Source organism: Silene latifolia, chromosome 7 (genome assembly GCF_048544455.1).
Source record: "Silene latifolia isolate original U9 population chromosome 7, ASM4854445v1, whole genome shotgun sequence".
NCBI classification, from domain to species: domain Eukaryota; kingdom Viridiplantae; phylum Streptophyta; class Magnoliopsida; order Caryophyllales; family Caryophyllaceae; genus Silene; species Silene latifolia.
The window spans coordinates 8,632,556-8,651,239 of NC_133532.1; the positions used below are offsets into that span (position 1 = coordinate 8,632,556).

The 18,684-nt window shown below is 32.6% G+C and overlaps 1 protein-coding gene across 2 annotated transcripts; it reads right to left on the bottom strand.

Moving 5' to 3' along the window:
- Positions 1 to 921: 921 nt before the first annotated feature.
- LOC141591621 (BEL1-like homeodomain protein 1) lies at positions 922 to 7,335 on the bottom strand. Of its 2 annotated transcripts, none has more exons than XM_074412012.1 (5): positions 7,050 to 7,335; positions 5,532 to 6,571; positions 4,121 to 4,509; positions 3,364 to 3,424; positions 922 to 2,281 (listed from the first exon to the last, which is right to left on the bottom strand). In XM_074412012.1, the coding sequence occupies exons 2-5, from the start codon at positions 6,375 to 6,377 to the stop codon at positions 1,409 to 1,411; spliced, it is 2,169 nt and encodes a 722-aa protein (XP_074268113.1). In that variant the 5' UTR covers positions 6,378 to 6,571; positions 7,050 to 7,335; the 3' UTR covers positions 922 to 1,408. The 2 variants fall into 2 exon arrangements, with proteins under 2 accessions (XP_074268113.1, XP_074268114.1); XM_074412013.1 differs by lacking the exon at positions 7,050 to 7,335 and adding an exon at positions 6,802 to 7,038.
- Between the last annotated feature and the right edge of the window lie 11,349 nt (positions 7,336 to 18,684).

Sequence of the window (18,684 nt, forward strand, 5' to 3'; positions counted from 1 at the left end):
TATCAAACCTCACTCATATCTTTATCAATATTATACTCCCTATCCTTAATCCCCGTGCCCACTTCAAAGGGGAAGAAAAGAGTGAATGGGAGGGAGTATGTTGTTTATGTATGTACTGGTAACCTTTTACTACACCAGTCTGATCCCTTCGTCCTGGCCAAGTAGCCATTTGTTTACCTTTATTCAAAATATTTTTCATCTCACAAAAAAAAAGTTGAATAAATGACTTGAGGGAAAATATCACATACAAATTTTAGAATTTTTTGGTTTATTGGTGTTATTTAGCAAAATAATTAGGGAAGTAGTGTTCGTTTGATAGTATTTGGACTTATGGTGTCCACGTCATCACTTGTATTTTTTTTTCGTGTTTTAGGTAAAGCGTTCATTAACCTTAAACTTTTACAAAACGTCATCGTCCAAATATTTGTATCTGTTAAAAAAAAAAAAAAAAAAAAAAAAAAAAAAAAAAAAAAAAATCTAGGAAAGCCGCTAAGGTCCTTAGCGTTTTCCACAAATTTTCACAAATTTCCAACAATTTTACATGGGTACACTATGACAGTAGGTAAGCCGCTAAGATTCTTAGCGGTTTTGCCTTTTATATAAAAAAAAAATCTTAAGTGAAACCGCTAAGATTCCTAGCGGTTTCATATAAAAATTGGAAAAAAATAAAAAGTAATGACGTGGACACCATAAGCCCAAATACTTTCAAACGAACACTACTTCCCTAATTATTTTGCTAATCAACACCAATAAACCAAAAAATTCCAAATTTTACGTATACTGCAGTATGCATCCATGCAGAGTAACAATACATACTACGTACAAAGCGTAAGGAGTACGATTAACATTTCTAGCTTTCTGCCCTTGAGCAACACTATCGAAAACTTCTTATGCAATAGTGATTACAATCTGATACGCATATAGTCATAATATACATGTATGATATACATTTCCAACGGATCCAAATTCCCAAAATATAACTATTTTACAAACCATAGTATATATAAATATATATATACACAAATTGATCATGTTCATTTTTGAAATAGCTACCTTACAATGCCTATATATATGACATCTTCTACCCCAACAATTGCATAATATATGCCTTCATCTTATCATCCTATCTACTTCCATTCATCAAATATAATCAAAAGGAAACAAAATTAAGAAAAAAGAACTATTAATCATTTACCATTTACCAATAGTATTAATTCATAACCCTAAGTATAAATTAACCCTATACCCAATACCCCTTCTCAAATTCTTAATTTTCCCTTTCTTTTGTTTTTTCATAATGTGGTTATGAGTTTTCAATTCGACAACAATGATTAATCATCGTTTAGTTTCTGTTGAGTCCTCCGCAGCAGACCTGTAGAATCCTCAGACAAATTTCAAATGAGAGAAACTAAGCGACGAAATCATGCAAGATTTGAGCAGCAAACCTCTTACGACTTTGAATGTCAATACTCTCATATTCATTACTTGTTGGATGTGAAGTTTGTCCCATACTAATCCCACAAAAATCGGCCTCACCCGGTCCAATATCAAGCCGTCTTCCTAACTCCATACCTTGATTAGGAAAAAAGTTTTGCTGATGATTGTCCGACATTGAAAGATTATCACCATGAGGAAGACCTAGGGTTAATGAAACCCCATTCCCATGGTAACCCGGGTTGAGTTGTTCCGGGTTAAACCTTCCAATGTCATTGACAATGTAAGGATTGAACCCGACTCCACCTGAACTAATCATCGAAGAATGATGCCTTGTATGATCAATTGGCTTCATTTCCATATCCATCGACAAAATGCTACTTGGAGAATTATTTATATCGGAGTTGCTTCTTTGTTTCTTTTGGCTATTTCGCGCCATTAAGGACTCCATGTCTGAGGATGAACCAATTAGAGTAAACCCTTGGGATTGCGACAAGGTCGAGATCATGTCGTTGGTGGTTTGGTGGTGGTTATGATCATTTTGATGGGTTTGGATCATGCTAAACCCGCCATTATTATTATTATCTTCTTCTGGTGGTGGTTGTTGTTCATGTTGTTGCGGAATCATGGTTGTTTTGGTAGTGGTGGAATAATGGTCTTGGTTATGTTCATTTTTTGACGATGAACTACCAATGCCACCATTATTGTTGGTGGTTGTCGTGGTGGTGTTGGTGTTTTCCTCGGAGGTGCCACCGTTTTGCTCATGAGACTTCATCTCTTCCACGTACATTTCCTCCACCATTGGCTTCCATAAGCGTACACGAGCGTTGATAAACCAATTCGACACCTATGATTTTTACGAAAATTAATTAGTTCGAAAATTAAATTAAATTCCAAGATTATCAATATAGGTTTGAATAAGCAATCAAATTGCAGTTAATGTATAATACAACTGGTTGTATATATAACTTATTTAATTTAACTGAACGTTGTTACAAAGTTGTCGAGCTCTATTAACAAAATTATCGAACTATGGTACATAGTTATTGAGCTTAACAGAATAATTATTAAGCTCAATAACTATGCAAAATAACTCAATAAGTTGTAAAATAGCTCAACAACTTTGTGTAAGAGATCAACAACTTTGAGGCGGTTGTAAAATGCTACTCCCTCCACTTTCCTATTTTCACCCCATTTCCCCTTTTTGGCAAATTATCTATTTTCACCCCATTTCTCTTCTTTCCTTATTTGGACTACCTTTTTCATTCTTTAATCATTCTTTTCACCCCACTAACATATTTTTTATTACTTTTTCATTCTTTAATCATTCTTTTCACCCCACTTACAACTCTTTTATTACTTTTTTCATTCTTTAATAGTTTTTCTTAATTTACGTGTAAAAAGAAATGGGGTGAACAAAAAAAAGTGGAGGGAGTATTATACAACTGGTTGTAGGATAGTATTTGTGATCAATGTACCTAGTGGTTTATTTAAGCTAATTTTATAGCTTTATTAATTACTAATTAGCAAACAATTCAATCAGTTTAACGTGCATGCATAATGCATACGAGTATTTATTTAAGACATGCATGAACACCATTGATGAAAAACGTAAACAATTCAATAATAATATCAGTTAAATTGTTTACAATAATAATAAAACGTAAACAATTCAATAATAATAGCTTTATTAATTACTAATTAGCAAACAATTCAATTCAATTCAATTCAATACTCGGATGCATAATGCATACGAGTATTTATTTAGTACAATGCGTAATCTATTATACTTCTTTTGTTCCATTAAATTGGTTACATTTTACAAAATTTCTCTCATATATTTTGAAAAACGTAAACAATTCAATAGAACAGGGGAAAGTATTATAATAATCAAGGTGATTATTGTAACTTCTTGTAAGAATAATTTACCTGGCTCCTTGTTAGACCCGTCTGCTTAGCAAGCATGTGCTTATCCGAGTCCTTTGGATACCTAATCCGGTAAAAGTACCAGTTAATATATGTCAATTTACCATATAACATTCATTTAAGTACGCAAACAAAGCACAATTATTTAATCATGACAAATTTCGAACTCAAGTTATAGTTATAATGTATAGTTATAATGTATAAAGTGTGCATGCATGAAACATTTGTATGTATCATGCATGCATAGTTCTATTCATATCAGACCGTCTCACAGAAATCCAACAACGACCCGTATAATATATGTCAATTCACCACATAACAATTATTTTATTTAATTCTGACAAGTTTCGAACTCATGTCATAGTAATAATATATAACGCGCGTGCATGCAGGACACATCTATGTCTATCATGCATGCACCGTTCAAATCATCTTATGTTATTAAAATTTCTAATCATATCGGACCGTTTCACAGAAATCCAACAACAACCCGTATAATATATATCAGTTCACCACGTAACAATTATTTTGATTAATTCTGACAAGTTTCAAACTCAGATCATGGTAATAATATATAACGCGCGTGCATGCATGACACATCTATGTGTATCATGCATACATCGTTCAAATCATCTTATGTTATTACTGTTTCTAATCATATCAGACCGTCTCACACAAACCCAACAACGACCCTTTAATTAATATTCTAATATGAAATGAAGATTGTATTTGAATATATAGAACGGAAAAAAGATCATACGGGTGAAGGAAATGCTCAAAGAGCCAAGCACGAAGAACAGAGACAGCACGTTCAGGTAAACCACGTTGAGGACGCCATGCATTATGTTGATGCATCATCCCTAATTGCTGCAATGCACGTTGCTGTCTTAACTGCTGATCGACGAATCTCAACCTCGAACCAGCTCCACCTTCAAGCTTAACTCCACCATTATTATCATCTTCTCCTAAACTCTTGCTCGTCGCTTTTATTTGACTTGTTATTGCATCTTTTAAGCATCTAAATTGTTTCGAAATCGTCTTCAATGCTAAAGATGTGTATGTTTTTGATGACCCTATTCCTGCTGCTTGCTCAAATGATGATGCTATTACTTGCATTTGTGTATGGTATTGCCTGTATCTTTGCTCTACCTTTAAAAAAACACGTAATTTGAGAAAATTAATTTCGACTTCATAATAATGATCCAGTCGATAATGAAAAAACGTAATTCGAAAAAATTAATATAGACTATAATAATGATCCAGTCGATAGTGAAAAATGCTTTTATTAAAGTATAAATTTATTGAAGTACGCATATAAGAATAAAAAACGTAATTCGAGAAAATTAATCCCGACTTCATAATAATGATCCAGTCGATAGTGGAAAATGCTTTCATAATAGTATATATACGTTTAAATATGCATATAATATTAGTAACCTTTAAAAAAACGTAATTCGAGAAAATTAATTCCGATTTCATAATAATGATCCAGTCGATAGTGAAAAATGCTTTCATAATAATATACATACGTTTAAATATTATACATACGTGCAAAGTATGACAAAGTACAAATAATAATCCAGTCGATATTGAAAAATGTTTTTATTATAATAGTATATATACGTTAAAGTACGCATATAATATTAGTGTATGTATATATATGTATAAAAGACGAGTGACGTAATTAAGAGTACGTACATGGTATTTTATACATACGTGCAAAATATGACAAAGTACAAAAATAAAACCGGTTGGTGTTAAGAACAGTCCATTTTTTATTGATATCAAGTTCATGATTGGAGTAATAATTGAAGATTCAAGAGTCAGAAATAACAGTTAGAAGTTGGAATATTTATTGATGCACAAAAAAGCAGAGTTGTCCTTGCATGGTAGAAATAGTCAATTTAGTGTGTGGAAATTAAAAAAAAAAAAAAAATTGGATTCATATCTAAAGATTGATTTTATAATCCATGAAAGTACATATTAAATTCAATTATATAATCCATGTTATTACTAAATTAATTTACGACTCGGGTAATTAAATAAACTTTTTAATGATGGATAGTTGATTTGATTTTGGGTGAAATTATCGTCATCAAACACAGTAATTGTTATTCGAATATTTAGTTATATAAGACGATTTTACACAAAACTGGTGAATAATAATATACCTCATCTAACATGTTGAGTAACTTTGCCTTCTTCATTTGTAGTTCTTGTCTTTGAGCCGTACTTAACTCAGCCCCCTTCTTACTACTCTCACCATCGCCGCCATGCTCGACACCAGCCATGTCATCATCATTATCTTTAATGGCGCCTTTCGACTTATTAAGCTTGTGGACCCCACTAGATTCCCCATTATCACCAAGTATACCCCCAACATTCACCACTTCCTCAAGCAATTCTTGGGTAGCTCTCAAGTACTTGGACCCCATTATCACACCATTACCCGACCCGGGCCCACTAGCTACGGTCACCGACATCCTCACGTCTTCCCCACCGATAGCCGGCCTATGGTGGCCCCGCTCACCTGGGGACAAGCTCAAAGACAAACCCCCTTGACCCGGGCTCCTGAACCCGGCTTGACCTGACAAGTCATGGATCGGGCCGGGCTGACCCTGGCTCGATCCGGATGTTGGGCTCCATATGTTGTAGTGGGCCCTTTGCAAAGCCAGCCCATGCATGCCAGCTGGGATCTGGCTGTTATTACTGTTACTATTACTATTACTGTTACTATTATTAAACTGCGATAACCGGGCAGGATCACTAGAGTGGTGAGGCCCAGATAGCGGAATTCCGACCAATTGCTGATGTGGCTGATGATGTGGAGGCTGATGTGGCATGTTGAGGGTGTTGGGTGTTACAGTAGAGTTGAGGAGGAGCTGATGATGACCTTCATAGTAACCCGATGACGTGGCATAATTAGGGTTCATCAAGTAGAGTGTTTGAAGATTATCTCCTCCTCCTCCTCCGGTTGCTGCTTGCATTTCTGCACCTCCGTGAAAGTATGTTGCCATTATATAAATTATTATTTCTTTATTTCACTTTTTTGTTTTTGTTAAAATAAAATCTAAAGATCTTGATAAATTTCAATTGTTATAAAATAAAATGGTGATTTATGTGTTTGTTTGTATAATATATGATTTAATAATAAGCCAATGAAATCCCATGTAGGCCTCTTATCTTTATCTTGGCTTCTAACTGATGCACCCTGAAAAATTTGAGCAGAGAAAACATACATGAGAAGATACATGGAGATTTAATTTGTTTACAAAGTCGATAGTAACGAAACCAGGATTTGAAGTTATGGAAGTGAATATAATTTTAACTAAAAAATATAGAAAATTATTTATCATAGGATGAACAAGCTAGAAAATATCGAAAATTTTAACTAATAGTCTTAAACTTTTCATTGATTGATTAAGTGACAACTGTCATTACCAATCCCTGGTTCCGCCACTGATCATAATCGGTACCACCATATGATTACCAATCTATCATCATATAGTGACACTACTATACTAGTATTATTGAAAAGTTAACATTTGTATAAATTTATACTAATAATCAAGGTAAGCATAAAAATGGGAATTTTAAAAATATATAGTGAGATGAAAAATTGAGAATATATATAAAATGAAAAATAAAGGAAGAAAGAAAAGAAGAGGAAAGGTGGATAGTGGACTCACATGTGTATATATATATAGAGGGGGAAAATGGAAGGATCTGATGATGGTGTCAGAAATTCATATCTGCAATTTCTCCAACTGATTTGGGGAAAAATACTAAACTATATGAGAGAATAAGATAGAGAGAGAGGGATGTGAGTATGAGTTTTTCTGACAAGAAGGTGACTTGTATGTATGGAGGATCTTGTTTTTGTTGATTTCACTCACTTATTAATTGATGAATTGGTGGTTTTTGACAGAGAAAGCCGCCTTTTCATTTATTGCCTCCTTTCTATCTTCTTTTTTCAATAAAATTTTTATTGTTTTCACAATGTATAGGAGAATAAGAAGACGTTATCGGTGATAGATGAATCATCTCAACCAAAATTTTAAGGTGATGGTTGAGGTCCAATTATTATAAATATTCTTATTACGCTCTCTTACTCAAATGCCCGTTGGGCTTGAAGAGTGGTTAGTTGTGCACCGGCTCCCCCGTACCGTGTGTTGGGTTTCCACTTCGAGAGTTTTTGAGGGGTTTTGAGGTTCTTGCGGGATTGAACTTGTGACCTTCTGTCCACACTAGTTCGATCTGTGATAGATGAACCATCTCAACCAAAACCTTAAGGTGATGGTTGTGGCCCAACTACTATAAATATTCTTATTAATCGGGTGATACTGAGTTTGGTATCATTTTTTTATAAATCTTGTAAACGGATCGATTATATTGGGTGTGCTTTGTGTTTCTTTGGGTTGGGTCATTTTTGGATTTGCAAGATTCTGGTTAGATTAAGTTAGGCCGGGGGGGCAGCCTCTGTTAACATTGGAAAATTTTGAAGTTTTAGTTAAAATTTTCAAGGTATCCTATGTTACTACTCGTTCGCCCCCGTTGAAATTTTTTGCCCCGCCGACTCCAAATTTTTGCTCCGCCACTGAAATCAGGTCTATCAGTAATTTTTTGTTCAGTCATTTTCGGATATTATTATCAAGTTATTTACGCATAATAAAAATTCAGGTCAAGTCACATTGGATCGTTCAAATTGCGGGCCAAGCTCGAGTTCTTACTTCAAGTTGCGGGTCAAGTGTTCTGGACCTGGTCAATTTTGCAAGTCTAGTCTCTCCCACATATAACATGTACAATCCATGCAAATGTTCGCTAGCTTAGCTGATAACGTCATAAAAGTGATGTACTACTCACGATCTGGTTCAGTGCCCCTTGGTAACATATTTGCCCTTGTAAGTTATAACTACCTTTACACTAGAAAAAAACATATATATGGTCCATTAACTGATGGATCATACATCAGTTTATCCGGTGACACTCTATTATTATCTTTTTATAAAACGGCAATTATTAATAGGGTTTTTCTAACATGTGCCCCTACCCTAGGGCACATGATAAAACCTTTATTAATAAGACATCATGAGTAATATCGAAATTCATATCACCCTCTCACATGCTATCGATAGATTGTACCATCTATTGATGCTATTCTCCTTTTAATTTCCTTTCTGAAAAGGTCATGGGAAATTTCGATATGGATTGATTCTATATGTTTTAAGGCCATTCTATTTTCAATTGTTATTGAGATATCCAAAATCACATTGTACCTTGTCTGTTTCCCCAAAAATTGACGAGTTTAACAAGATGTAGGAAAGATTTACAATTTTATGGAAGATTTAGGATAGATTACGAAAGAAAAGCGTAATAAATAAATAAATAAATAGGTAGAAAAGAGATAAGATCTTTAGATAGAATATTTAAAAGTGCCAACAAAATTAAAAGTAGTGTAAAGTTTATATTCATTGAAAGAGAGAGTCAATCTCTATTCGAATAGTTTATATACTTTTGAGAGTACCATCACATTATCACATTATGTAAAAATTGTTAAAACCATTAATTTAGGTAGATAAGCTTATTATGTTGAAATATTTTATTATTCTAAGAGTCTTGTTGATTTGACATGGTATGGTATAAGATTTAATTTATTTATTTTTTACAAGTTATAAGATTTTACTTAGGTATGACAATTATGGCCCAAACCGAACCGAACCCGAATCGAACTGAAGGAAAAAATTCGATCCAAACCCACCCTTTAAAACCCATCCCTGATCCACTATTTAAAACCCATATCCATATCCACTATTGGAAAACCCAAACCAAATCCAAACCCGATCCATTCATACCCGAACCTGATCCAATCGAATATTTTTGAATATTTAGGTTTTATTAAACTTGAAATTTTAATTTTCTTATATAAAATTAATTTTTTATGAAGTCAAATCAAGTTTTGAATTGGGTTTTGGATTATATGGTGGATCGGATATGGATTTGGAGCGGGTATGAGTTTGAAAAAAGTATAGTGGATTGGATATGGATTTTAAAATTTTGGATATGGATCGGGTATGGATATGGATCTGTGATCCAATAAGTAAGTGGATCGGGTTTGGATCTTGCAAAATCCGATCCAATCCGACCCATTGTCATCCCTAATTTTACTACTTGTACTAATTACTAAGACTTTGTTTGCAATCATTTGGTCACTGATTTGGTCCCGATTTGGTCAAACTAAATTTATTTGACCAAAATTTCGTGATTTTCTTTGTAAGTGTTTGGCAATTCAAGAAGTTTATTTTATCAAATAAGCTATCTGAAATGAAATGCTATCTGAAGTAGCATTTGAGATTTCAGGTATTTGATGTGCTTTTATTTTAATTTTTTACCCCTTCAATCTATACTATTAAATATTTATCATATCATTTTACGTTATTTCACCAAAATCAGTTACCTTTTTAGTTAGTTTGCGAAACATTTTTTTTATATAATCAGTTACCTTATCAGCTCCTAATTTTCAACTACCTTATCAGTTAACTTTCCAAGTTTCAGTTAGCTTTTTAGTTTTCAGCTACCTTTTCAAGTTTTAGTTACCTTTTCAGTTAGTTTTACCAAACATAGCCTAAGGGTACAAACTAACTAATAATTGAAATATTCACAAAATATATCTCTTTAATTAAGGGAACAATGAGTTTATACTTAAGCTCCATGTCCTTGGGATGTTGAAGAGAATTCACCATTTAAGTCATGTTCTTTTCGACTGAAATTACCTGGACTAAAACTAAACTCATTTGAATTGAACTTAATGAGCCTGAACTGAACTGAACTGGTGTGAACTTTGTCTTGTACTGAACTGAACTTGTAAGAATTGAAATAAAGTCCAAAATAACATGCCTTAATATCTTAGTGCATACCATTAGAGACCTGACAGGTTTTATCCGATTTAGTAGAATTTTTATTAGATTATATAGATAATCATATGAAGTACTTCTACATACTATTCATCAAATCATTTGATGCAAGCACGTTTACACAAGAATGAACATGTAAGGACATATACTTTTAACTATTGGAAGGTAACAATTAATCAAAAAAAAAATTAAAAAAAATAAGAAAGATAAGAAAGCAAAACACTAAAAAAGTGGGGACAATGAAAGAAGTAGAGAGCTGAAAAACGAGGAAACGTCGACTTCCACATAAAACCCTTTCGTTGATGATAAAAACAAAGAAAAAAAATTAAAAAAAAGAAGAAAGTAGGGGAAAAGTGGGTCCCATGTCCATTAAAGTCTAAATATCTTCTTGTCTTTTCTCTTTAAAAAAAATTAATAAATAATTATTTATTATATGTGGTGTTGGTGTGTTAGTATATTGAACAAGTGAAGAGATAAAAGGGAATGATTGAGAAGATTAGAAAGGTGGGGTAATAGTGTACCAATTGAGAAAGAACCAACCACCATTGAACAAAAACTTTTAGTGCTAATACTACCTTTGTATAGTACATTTTTTGATTTGTATGTACTACATTTTCTGTGTCATTTGCATTATTGTTTCTAGAGTTTTAGCTAGCTACATTCTACCTATATATTAGTACTACTCTGGTCTATGGGCTCATAGATTTATACCAAAAAAAAAAAAAAAAAAAAAAAAAAAAAAAAAAAATTGAAAAAGAAAACTATGGGCTCCTAGTTCGTTTCTGTTAGTGGCGGTGGTCGGGATTGGGTCAGGATAATTGGGTCCTAACTTGTCGTGACATGTATATTTGGTTGAGTTTAGATGAGATTAGCAGGCATCCTATGTGAGAGTCTAAACTAGCTAGTGTTACACCCCACGTTAATTGGAAAGATGTACTGATAAGCTTAAATAATACTATTGTTTAAAGAGATTGAAAGTACTATTCATATCAAGAAAGTACACTTTTTTTTGAAGCTCGTGATAAGAACTACACAGTTAAGCGTGCTTGCTGTGGAGATGTTTTATGATGGGTGACTTCCTAGGAAGTTCTCAGTATGCGCATGAGTGAGGCCAAAAATGCGTTCGAAAGGTCATGTATTGATATGTGGTCAAGGAAACCGACGAGTTACCATGATTAACTGCTCTCGATCCAAGATTTGGATAGGGGTGTGGGTGTTACAGCTAGACTCCTATATATTGGTTAATTTAGCCGATGTCACCTAGCATTAGTTAGTAAAGTCATAAAAGGCAGTAATCACGACATGAGTTTAAATCCCGTCACCAGCGTCAAAATCGCCCTTTTAACTTCATCAAATAGTTCGGAAGTCAAATTTATGTTCATGAATTTCTTATTTAGGTTTAATAATAACAAGATGTTTGCATGCATCTCTCCTCAGATCATCAGCATATTAGAAATTGAGAACATGTTAAGGTTGCAATGTTTCATCAATTCATGATTTGATGTACAACAAACTTCTTTCTAGTGAAATCAATCATATCCAAAAAATATTGATACATTCAACTTCATTTAACAAGAGCATATTATCCATCGTCGCATGTTTGCATCTTTCTTTGCAAACATGTTCGAATGTCTTAAAGTTGCAATATTGTAGCAACTTATAATTAATAAGATACAACAAACCGACGTTGATATCAATTATTCTATCTTGACACTACCAAATAAAATAGTCCCACTAAAAACAAGAAAACCAAAAGCCTATGAAAGTGAACATTTTTGAGGGATTTTTCATATGATTTTCCTTCAACTAATTCACTTCAAATTTTTTTGAAAGTGAAAACTTTCGAGCTTTTTAACTCGTTAAAAAGAATAATTACCAATTGCTTTATGCTGAAAAATCAAATTTAGGGCTGAAAGACACTTAACATAAACAAATAAAAAGTTGTGTTTTGTTCACACTAGCAGAGCTAGGGGCGAATGAGTAATAGTATAAGGTATAACCTAAAAATGCGAAAATTTCAACTAAAAACTTCATATGCCCGCAGGGCCAAGGCCTGCTAACCCCTTGCTCCACTGTTAGACCTTGTTTTTTTACTGAATGTAGCTGAACTGAATTAATTGAGCTTAATTGAACTGGTGTGAGTTGAATAAAGTTAAACTGAATTGTAATTAGCCGAGAAGAATAGAGCTGAAATGAGAAGAGTTGAACTGAAATGAGCTGAACAAGAGCAAAATTAAGCTGAAAAAAACATTGTTTTTGTCCACCAATTCAAGAATATCAGAGCATCTCTAATGGTAAGCTAGTTGCTACTAGCTTACCTTTGCCACATCAATTTTTTAAGCTACAACAATTTGAAGCTACAATTTGCTCCAATGGTTAAGCTAATTTATTAGTAGCTTAATTTGACCCACTTAACACACCCACTATTTTTCTATTGGTTACATTCTTCTTGTAGGACCATTTGAGCTACTAGCTCCATGGAGCTACTAGCTCAATTTAAGCTAGTTGATGAGGAGTGCTCCAATGGTTAAACAAGTAGCTTGAAATCTTTTTTATTTGCAAGCAAGTCCTTTTAGGTAACCATTGGAGATGCTCTCATACTCCCTCCGTCCTGGTCATTTGTTTGCCTTTGGTTTAAAGACCGGGGAAGTAGCAAATAAGCCCCAAACGTTTGCCCATATGTGCATTTTAGCCCCATCTCTTTATTCTTTAAGTGCAAATTCACCCCATTAGTTATCATTTATGTGCAATTAAACCCAACACACGATTTTCATGTCAATTTCTCGCCGGAGAAAATTGACATGGCGCCGGAAATATGATTAGGACTAGGTTAACTAATTTAAAAAAAATTATGATTTTTATATTGTAAGCTGGCAAAGTCGTTTATTTTCTTTACAACAATCTAGGTATTTCCATCCATTCTTGCGCCCGTTTATCTACTCTACACTTATCATTATTTCATTTCATCAGTAGCTCAATTCCAGAATAATTCCTTTCTAGCAGCTATGTTTACCCACAAGTCAAAAGGTAATTTTCTTGTGATAAATAACTACTAAAAAAAACTCAACTTAGCTTTTCCCCAATTTTGTTTTGGAATTTCCTTTGGTACTTGGGGCAAACTTTCAATTACCAGATTGGGATGGACTTATGGGAATTTGTTTGTAGACTGAAGAAAAATTGAGGTGCAAATGGAGAGAGATCATTAATTTGTTAAGAATTTGGCAGAGAGAGGGAGTTGGGAAATTGGGAGGGAGTGACTTGGATTAGATAGACATGTAAAATGATGTAAAATTGAAATATACGACAATAGGTAGTGATAACTGACATGGGTAATTAAGTTTTTTTTTTTTTTAATTATCTTACCTAAGCCAATTCACTTGATCCTAGTCATATTTCCGATGCCATGTCACTCTTCTCCGGCTATAAATTGATATGAAAATATTGTGTTAGGCTTAATTGCACATAAATGATAACTAATGGGGTGAATTTGCACTTAAAGAAAGAGATGGGGCTAAAATGCACATATGGGCAAACGTTTGGGGCTTATTTGCCACTTCCCCGGTTTAAAGACCAAGGAAAGAGAACATAAGCAATAATTATTAGATGACAAGTAGAGCAAATTGAGTGTGAATGATTTAATTGTTCAACAAAAACATTTTTAAAATAGAAAGACCAAAAAATGATTCTTGAGTCGTGAATATTATAGACAAACAAATGACCGGGCGAGGGGAATATTCAGTATTAAATTGTAAGGATGTAGAAAAAGCCGTGAATTACACTAAACGAGTACACACTAATTACAGATTAGTTATTATCAAGACTTTAATATTCAGTGTCATTAGCAAATTAAAAGTGATTTTTATTATTGATTTCAACAGTTGTACAATAAGATGAATGAGACGTACAGGCGAATGGCGATTGAAGTTTAATTTTATAGTACAACTCGATATTAGAGGTAAGTCTGACACTCATCTAATCTGGTCTCTTAAACAAAAGGAATTAATAACTGCACACTACTGTTCATATACTTCTTTCCATAAAGGGTAGGTTTATATGATCAGTGCTTTTACTATTGGTTTTTCAGTGTTTCACGGTTTCACCAATCATGATTCTTGAGTCACTTCCCATTCCAACGTCTTTTTCTTCTAAATCAGGCCGGGACTATATCTTGGGTGATTATAACGTCACTCGAAATATATTGTCACTCATTTCTATTTTCGGTTAGATAAATCGATTGATTTATAGTGTATAAAATGAGCTAGTGACACAAGTGTTTTATCCTTTGATATTATATTGTCACTCACTTCCAATTCCAACGTGTTTTTCAGCTAAACCGGGATAAGACTATATTCAGGTGATTATAGCTTCACTCAAAATATATTGTATTGTTTATTTATGTTTTTTGCTATATAAACTGATTTAAACTGATTTACTAGTTTTAAACTCGTGCAAAATTTCACGGGTATATATTTGGGCCGGTATTAATGTTTTTGGATGTATTTTTTTTTTACATTTCTATTGTACTTATCTAGTTGGTCTAAATCAGCGATCTACATAATTAATATTTAAACTTGCTACAAATACTTGTTCACATGCAGTTTAAGAGAAAATAACAAAGGATATTTTTTTTTTAAAAAACATATCGTACTATCTAGTTTTTAAAAATTATGCATGTAATTTATTCGCATTATATGTAATTCAATCCCGTAATTAAATGTAATTCCTTCTCGTAATTATGTAATTTTATTATTATTATTATTATTATTGTTATTATTATTTTTAAAATTATGTAATTTATTTATTTGTAATTAGTTTCATTTATTCCGATTTGTAATTCATTCCGCTTATATGCCATTAAATTCATTTATGCGGAATGTATAAAATTATTTCATAGGATTATTTCATAGTATTTGTTCTAAGACGGAATTTATCGCATGTTTGTATAGCCGAAATTCTGAAGAAATAAATACATTGCACACTAACGGGTCCCACCATAACATGTATTTCCAAAAAAAAGCTGAATTAATGACGTGGCACGCCCTGGATTGAGTATTGTCTTCTGAATTAATAAAGATAAGATTATTAGTACCATAAAACGAGTGATACACGCGTATTATCTTTTAAAATTATCATTTCCCATTTTGGTCCAAATGTATTTTTTATTTGTTTTTTGTTTTAGGCTCAAATAATGAGGATATAGACAATTTAAAGTATAATATCAGACTCTAGCTAGAAATCTACTTGCGAATACTAATTTGGATCTATATAATTCCTTGAATTTGAGTAATAACATTGATAAAAATAAATCGAAACTATGTGTAAACTTAATAAAACTGAATCAAACCTAAGTGTTATATTTTGATTTTGTTCGTATACATGCACATTATACAAGTACGTACGACTTATATGAATTTTGATCACTAATTTCAAATTTGCACAGACATATAATTACATTATTAATATTGATCCTTCTAACTTTAAATTTTATCGCGGTTAATATATTTATTGTAGATAAGTAACAACATATCCAAAGGTTTGAAAGCTCCATTTATTTGCGATGATGTATATGAAAATGCAAACATAAATGAAGTTGAAGCTCACTATCAAAATGTGGCTAACTGCCTTAGCTCCAAAATGGCAACCAATTCGGCGGCGCCTGTATTATTAAACTGTTGTACTAAACCCACATTTATCACTTAAAACTTCTGAGCTAAAGAATTTCGATACTTTTAAGATTTGTCCGTACATTTTATTATAATTTGCATTTAGATTTTGTGTACAACTCTTAAATACGGTACATATTAATTATCTTAGTTGGTAAAGTCTTGAGCAATAATACTCGTTATCTAAATTCAAACCCTGAGAATGTGAGTTAGAAAAATTATATAACTAATTTATCATTTTATAACACAAATACACAATTATCTTTATGTTTGATTTTTAGATCACAGTTTACAAATTCAAGCTATTAACATATCCAAAAACACAAAATATTCAATATTTTTGATATATTATCAAGGAAAAAGCGACATACGTATCCATGTAAGTAGTTGAAAATTATCGACATCAAAATTCATGAAAATTAAATTTACAATTCACATTCCAAAACAAGGAGTTCTTGGCATAGCATCAAGAGATATAAAATGGACGATTACAAAGAATTATCACACACTATTAAAATAAATAATGTATTTATCATACAAATGAACCGTAAATATACTATTGTATAATAATATATTTTTTTTTCCTCAAAAAAAATATATACGGAGTACTACTGTATAACAGTCTAAAATTAAACAATAATAACTATTTTATTTCTCTAGCTATTATTTTGTTTGTTATCATTACAAATAAAATTTAGGTTTCTTATAACACGCTACACGCAACAGCTTACTCTAATTACAAATCTTGGTTATGTTACTGGACAAATAGGATTATACATACAGTTGTACCATAAGCATGGTACAATCAAGATATAAGAATCCGAGCTTATATGTATTCTTTTCGAGCTATTTTAAAGTTCATGTTTTTAATGTGTAAATGGATGAACTGAATACTTTCTAACAAAGCTCATATTCTTTAACATAAAGCTCGTATACTTTATTACAAAGCTCAGATTCTACACCGTACAACATATACAACTGGTTGTATAATCCATGAATTGATGTTACTGCTAGGTAGCTGACATTTGTTCTTCTAAGCTGCTTCCAGTTACAGATGTAATCCTGGTTATGCTACTGCTAAGCTAGCTAACATTTGTTTTACTAAGCTGCATCCACTTACAGATGTAATCTTGGTTATGCTATTACTAAGCTAGCTTACATTTGTTCTTCTAAGCTGCTTCAAGTTACAGATATCAGCTAGTTTAATCAGTAAAGTTATGAGAGGTGATACTCATGATTTGTGTTCAAATCCCGTCAACAACATATTATCTCTGTGGATCCATTTACACATAAAAACAAATCACTTTAATTTTATTTTGTCAAAACCTTTTCTAACAAGACTTAATCGGGCTTTTAAATCTTGATTCCGCTCCTAGATATGAAATTATTTTTTGTACGTATAGGATAAAGTAGGTCACTGTGTATTAAATAATATAAAAACTTTATAGAGTGGTGGGTATATATAGAGCCACGCTTAAATAGTCACGAAATTCCCAATTATCTAAGAAATTGACGAAGTGAAGGAATCGTTGGACTTGGGTCATTATCAATTGGGCCCCACAAACGGGCCCAATATAATCGTGGACCACAAAACACGCGTCGGCATATCAACGCCATAAATAAGGTCTCGTCGTGCCCCTTAACTGTGGGCCCAACTAACCCAATCAGTTGGGCTTTTTTGGCTTTTTGAATGTTAATCCACAGTTTGCATTGGGCCCACTAGTAACTTACCCCCTATCTTATGTCAATCTCTTGTCCAATTAGAAAATTAGTAGTGGGGAAAGAGAATGGAAACAAGATATTCGGGAGAATACTCGATTTATCACGTCATCGTAAACTCGAGAATTTTAGAATAGATTATATTTTTTAGGAATAAACAAATCGGGATCAAAGTGATAGAGAAATTAGTTTTATTTGTATTTTCAGGTGAAAAATTTAAGTGCAAGCTGGTAAAGTAATGAGGTAAACTAAAAAAAATGTATTTTTGTTATAATTAAAAGCAAAAAATCACAAAAAGAATTTCACGTAGACCTATAGAAATTTAACAAATACTCCCTCTTATTCTAAATAACTCTTCATATTTCTTTTTTCGTCTATTCACAATACTCTGCCTATTTTCTTATTTGGCAAACTTTTATACTTATTTTAATCACCCACCCCACAATACTCATACTTTATCTTATTTTAATCACCTTACCCCACAACAATACTTATTTTAATCACCTTACCCCACAACAATACTTATTTTAATGACACAATACCTTTCCTCTCTCCAATCTCCTACCCCACTACAATACTTTACCGTATAATACTCTCCTCCCTTAATTTCCGTGTCCTCCATGAAAGGGAAAGGTTATTAAGAATAGGAGGGAGTATTGTCTAATAACGCATTCACGGAAATTTCTAAAGTATATCTGGTAACATAATAAAGCTCTAACGAAACTTAGTTAGGAGGCGAATTAATAAAGCGAAACAGTAATGCAAAACGGTGAACTAGAAAAAAAAAACAGGAATTTCAATTTCTTCATTGTAAACTCAAGAAATTTAGAATAGATAATATTTTGGGTTTTCCTGCTGGGTACCCCTCATCTTTTGAAAATATCATTGGTGGTATCACTTGATCAAGTGGCGAAACTAAAAGAGGCTAAGAGAATTAGCATGGATGCTTGTCCTCACTGGTGCTATGATAGATAATAAAGAAAATGATATGTTTGGATTTTTATCTAATTCACCGTTTTGCATTAATTTTA

Coding starts and splice junctions, on each gene's coding strand:
- LOC141591621 (XM_074412012.1), bottom strand. CDS start 6,377: ATGGCAACATACTTTCACGGAGGTGCAGAAATGCAAGCAGCAACCGGA. Junction 4,510..5,531: donor TACTCAACATGTTAGATGAG/GTATATTATTAT, acceptor GTTTTTTTAAAG/GTAGAGCAAAGATACAGGCA. Junction 2,282..3,363: donor CGGGTCTAACAAGGAGCCAG/GTAAATTATTCT, acceptor TAAAAATCATAG/GTGTCGAATTGGTTTATCAA.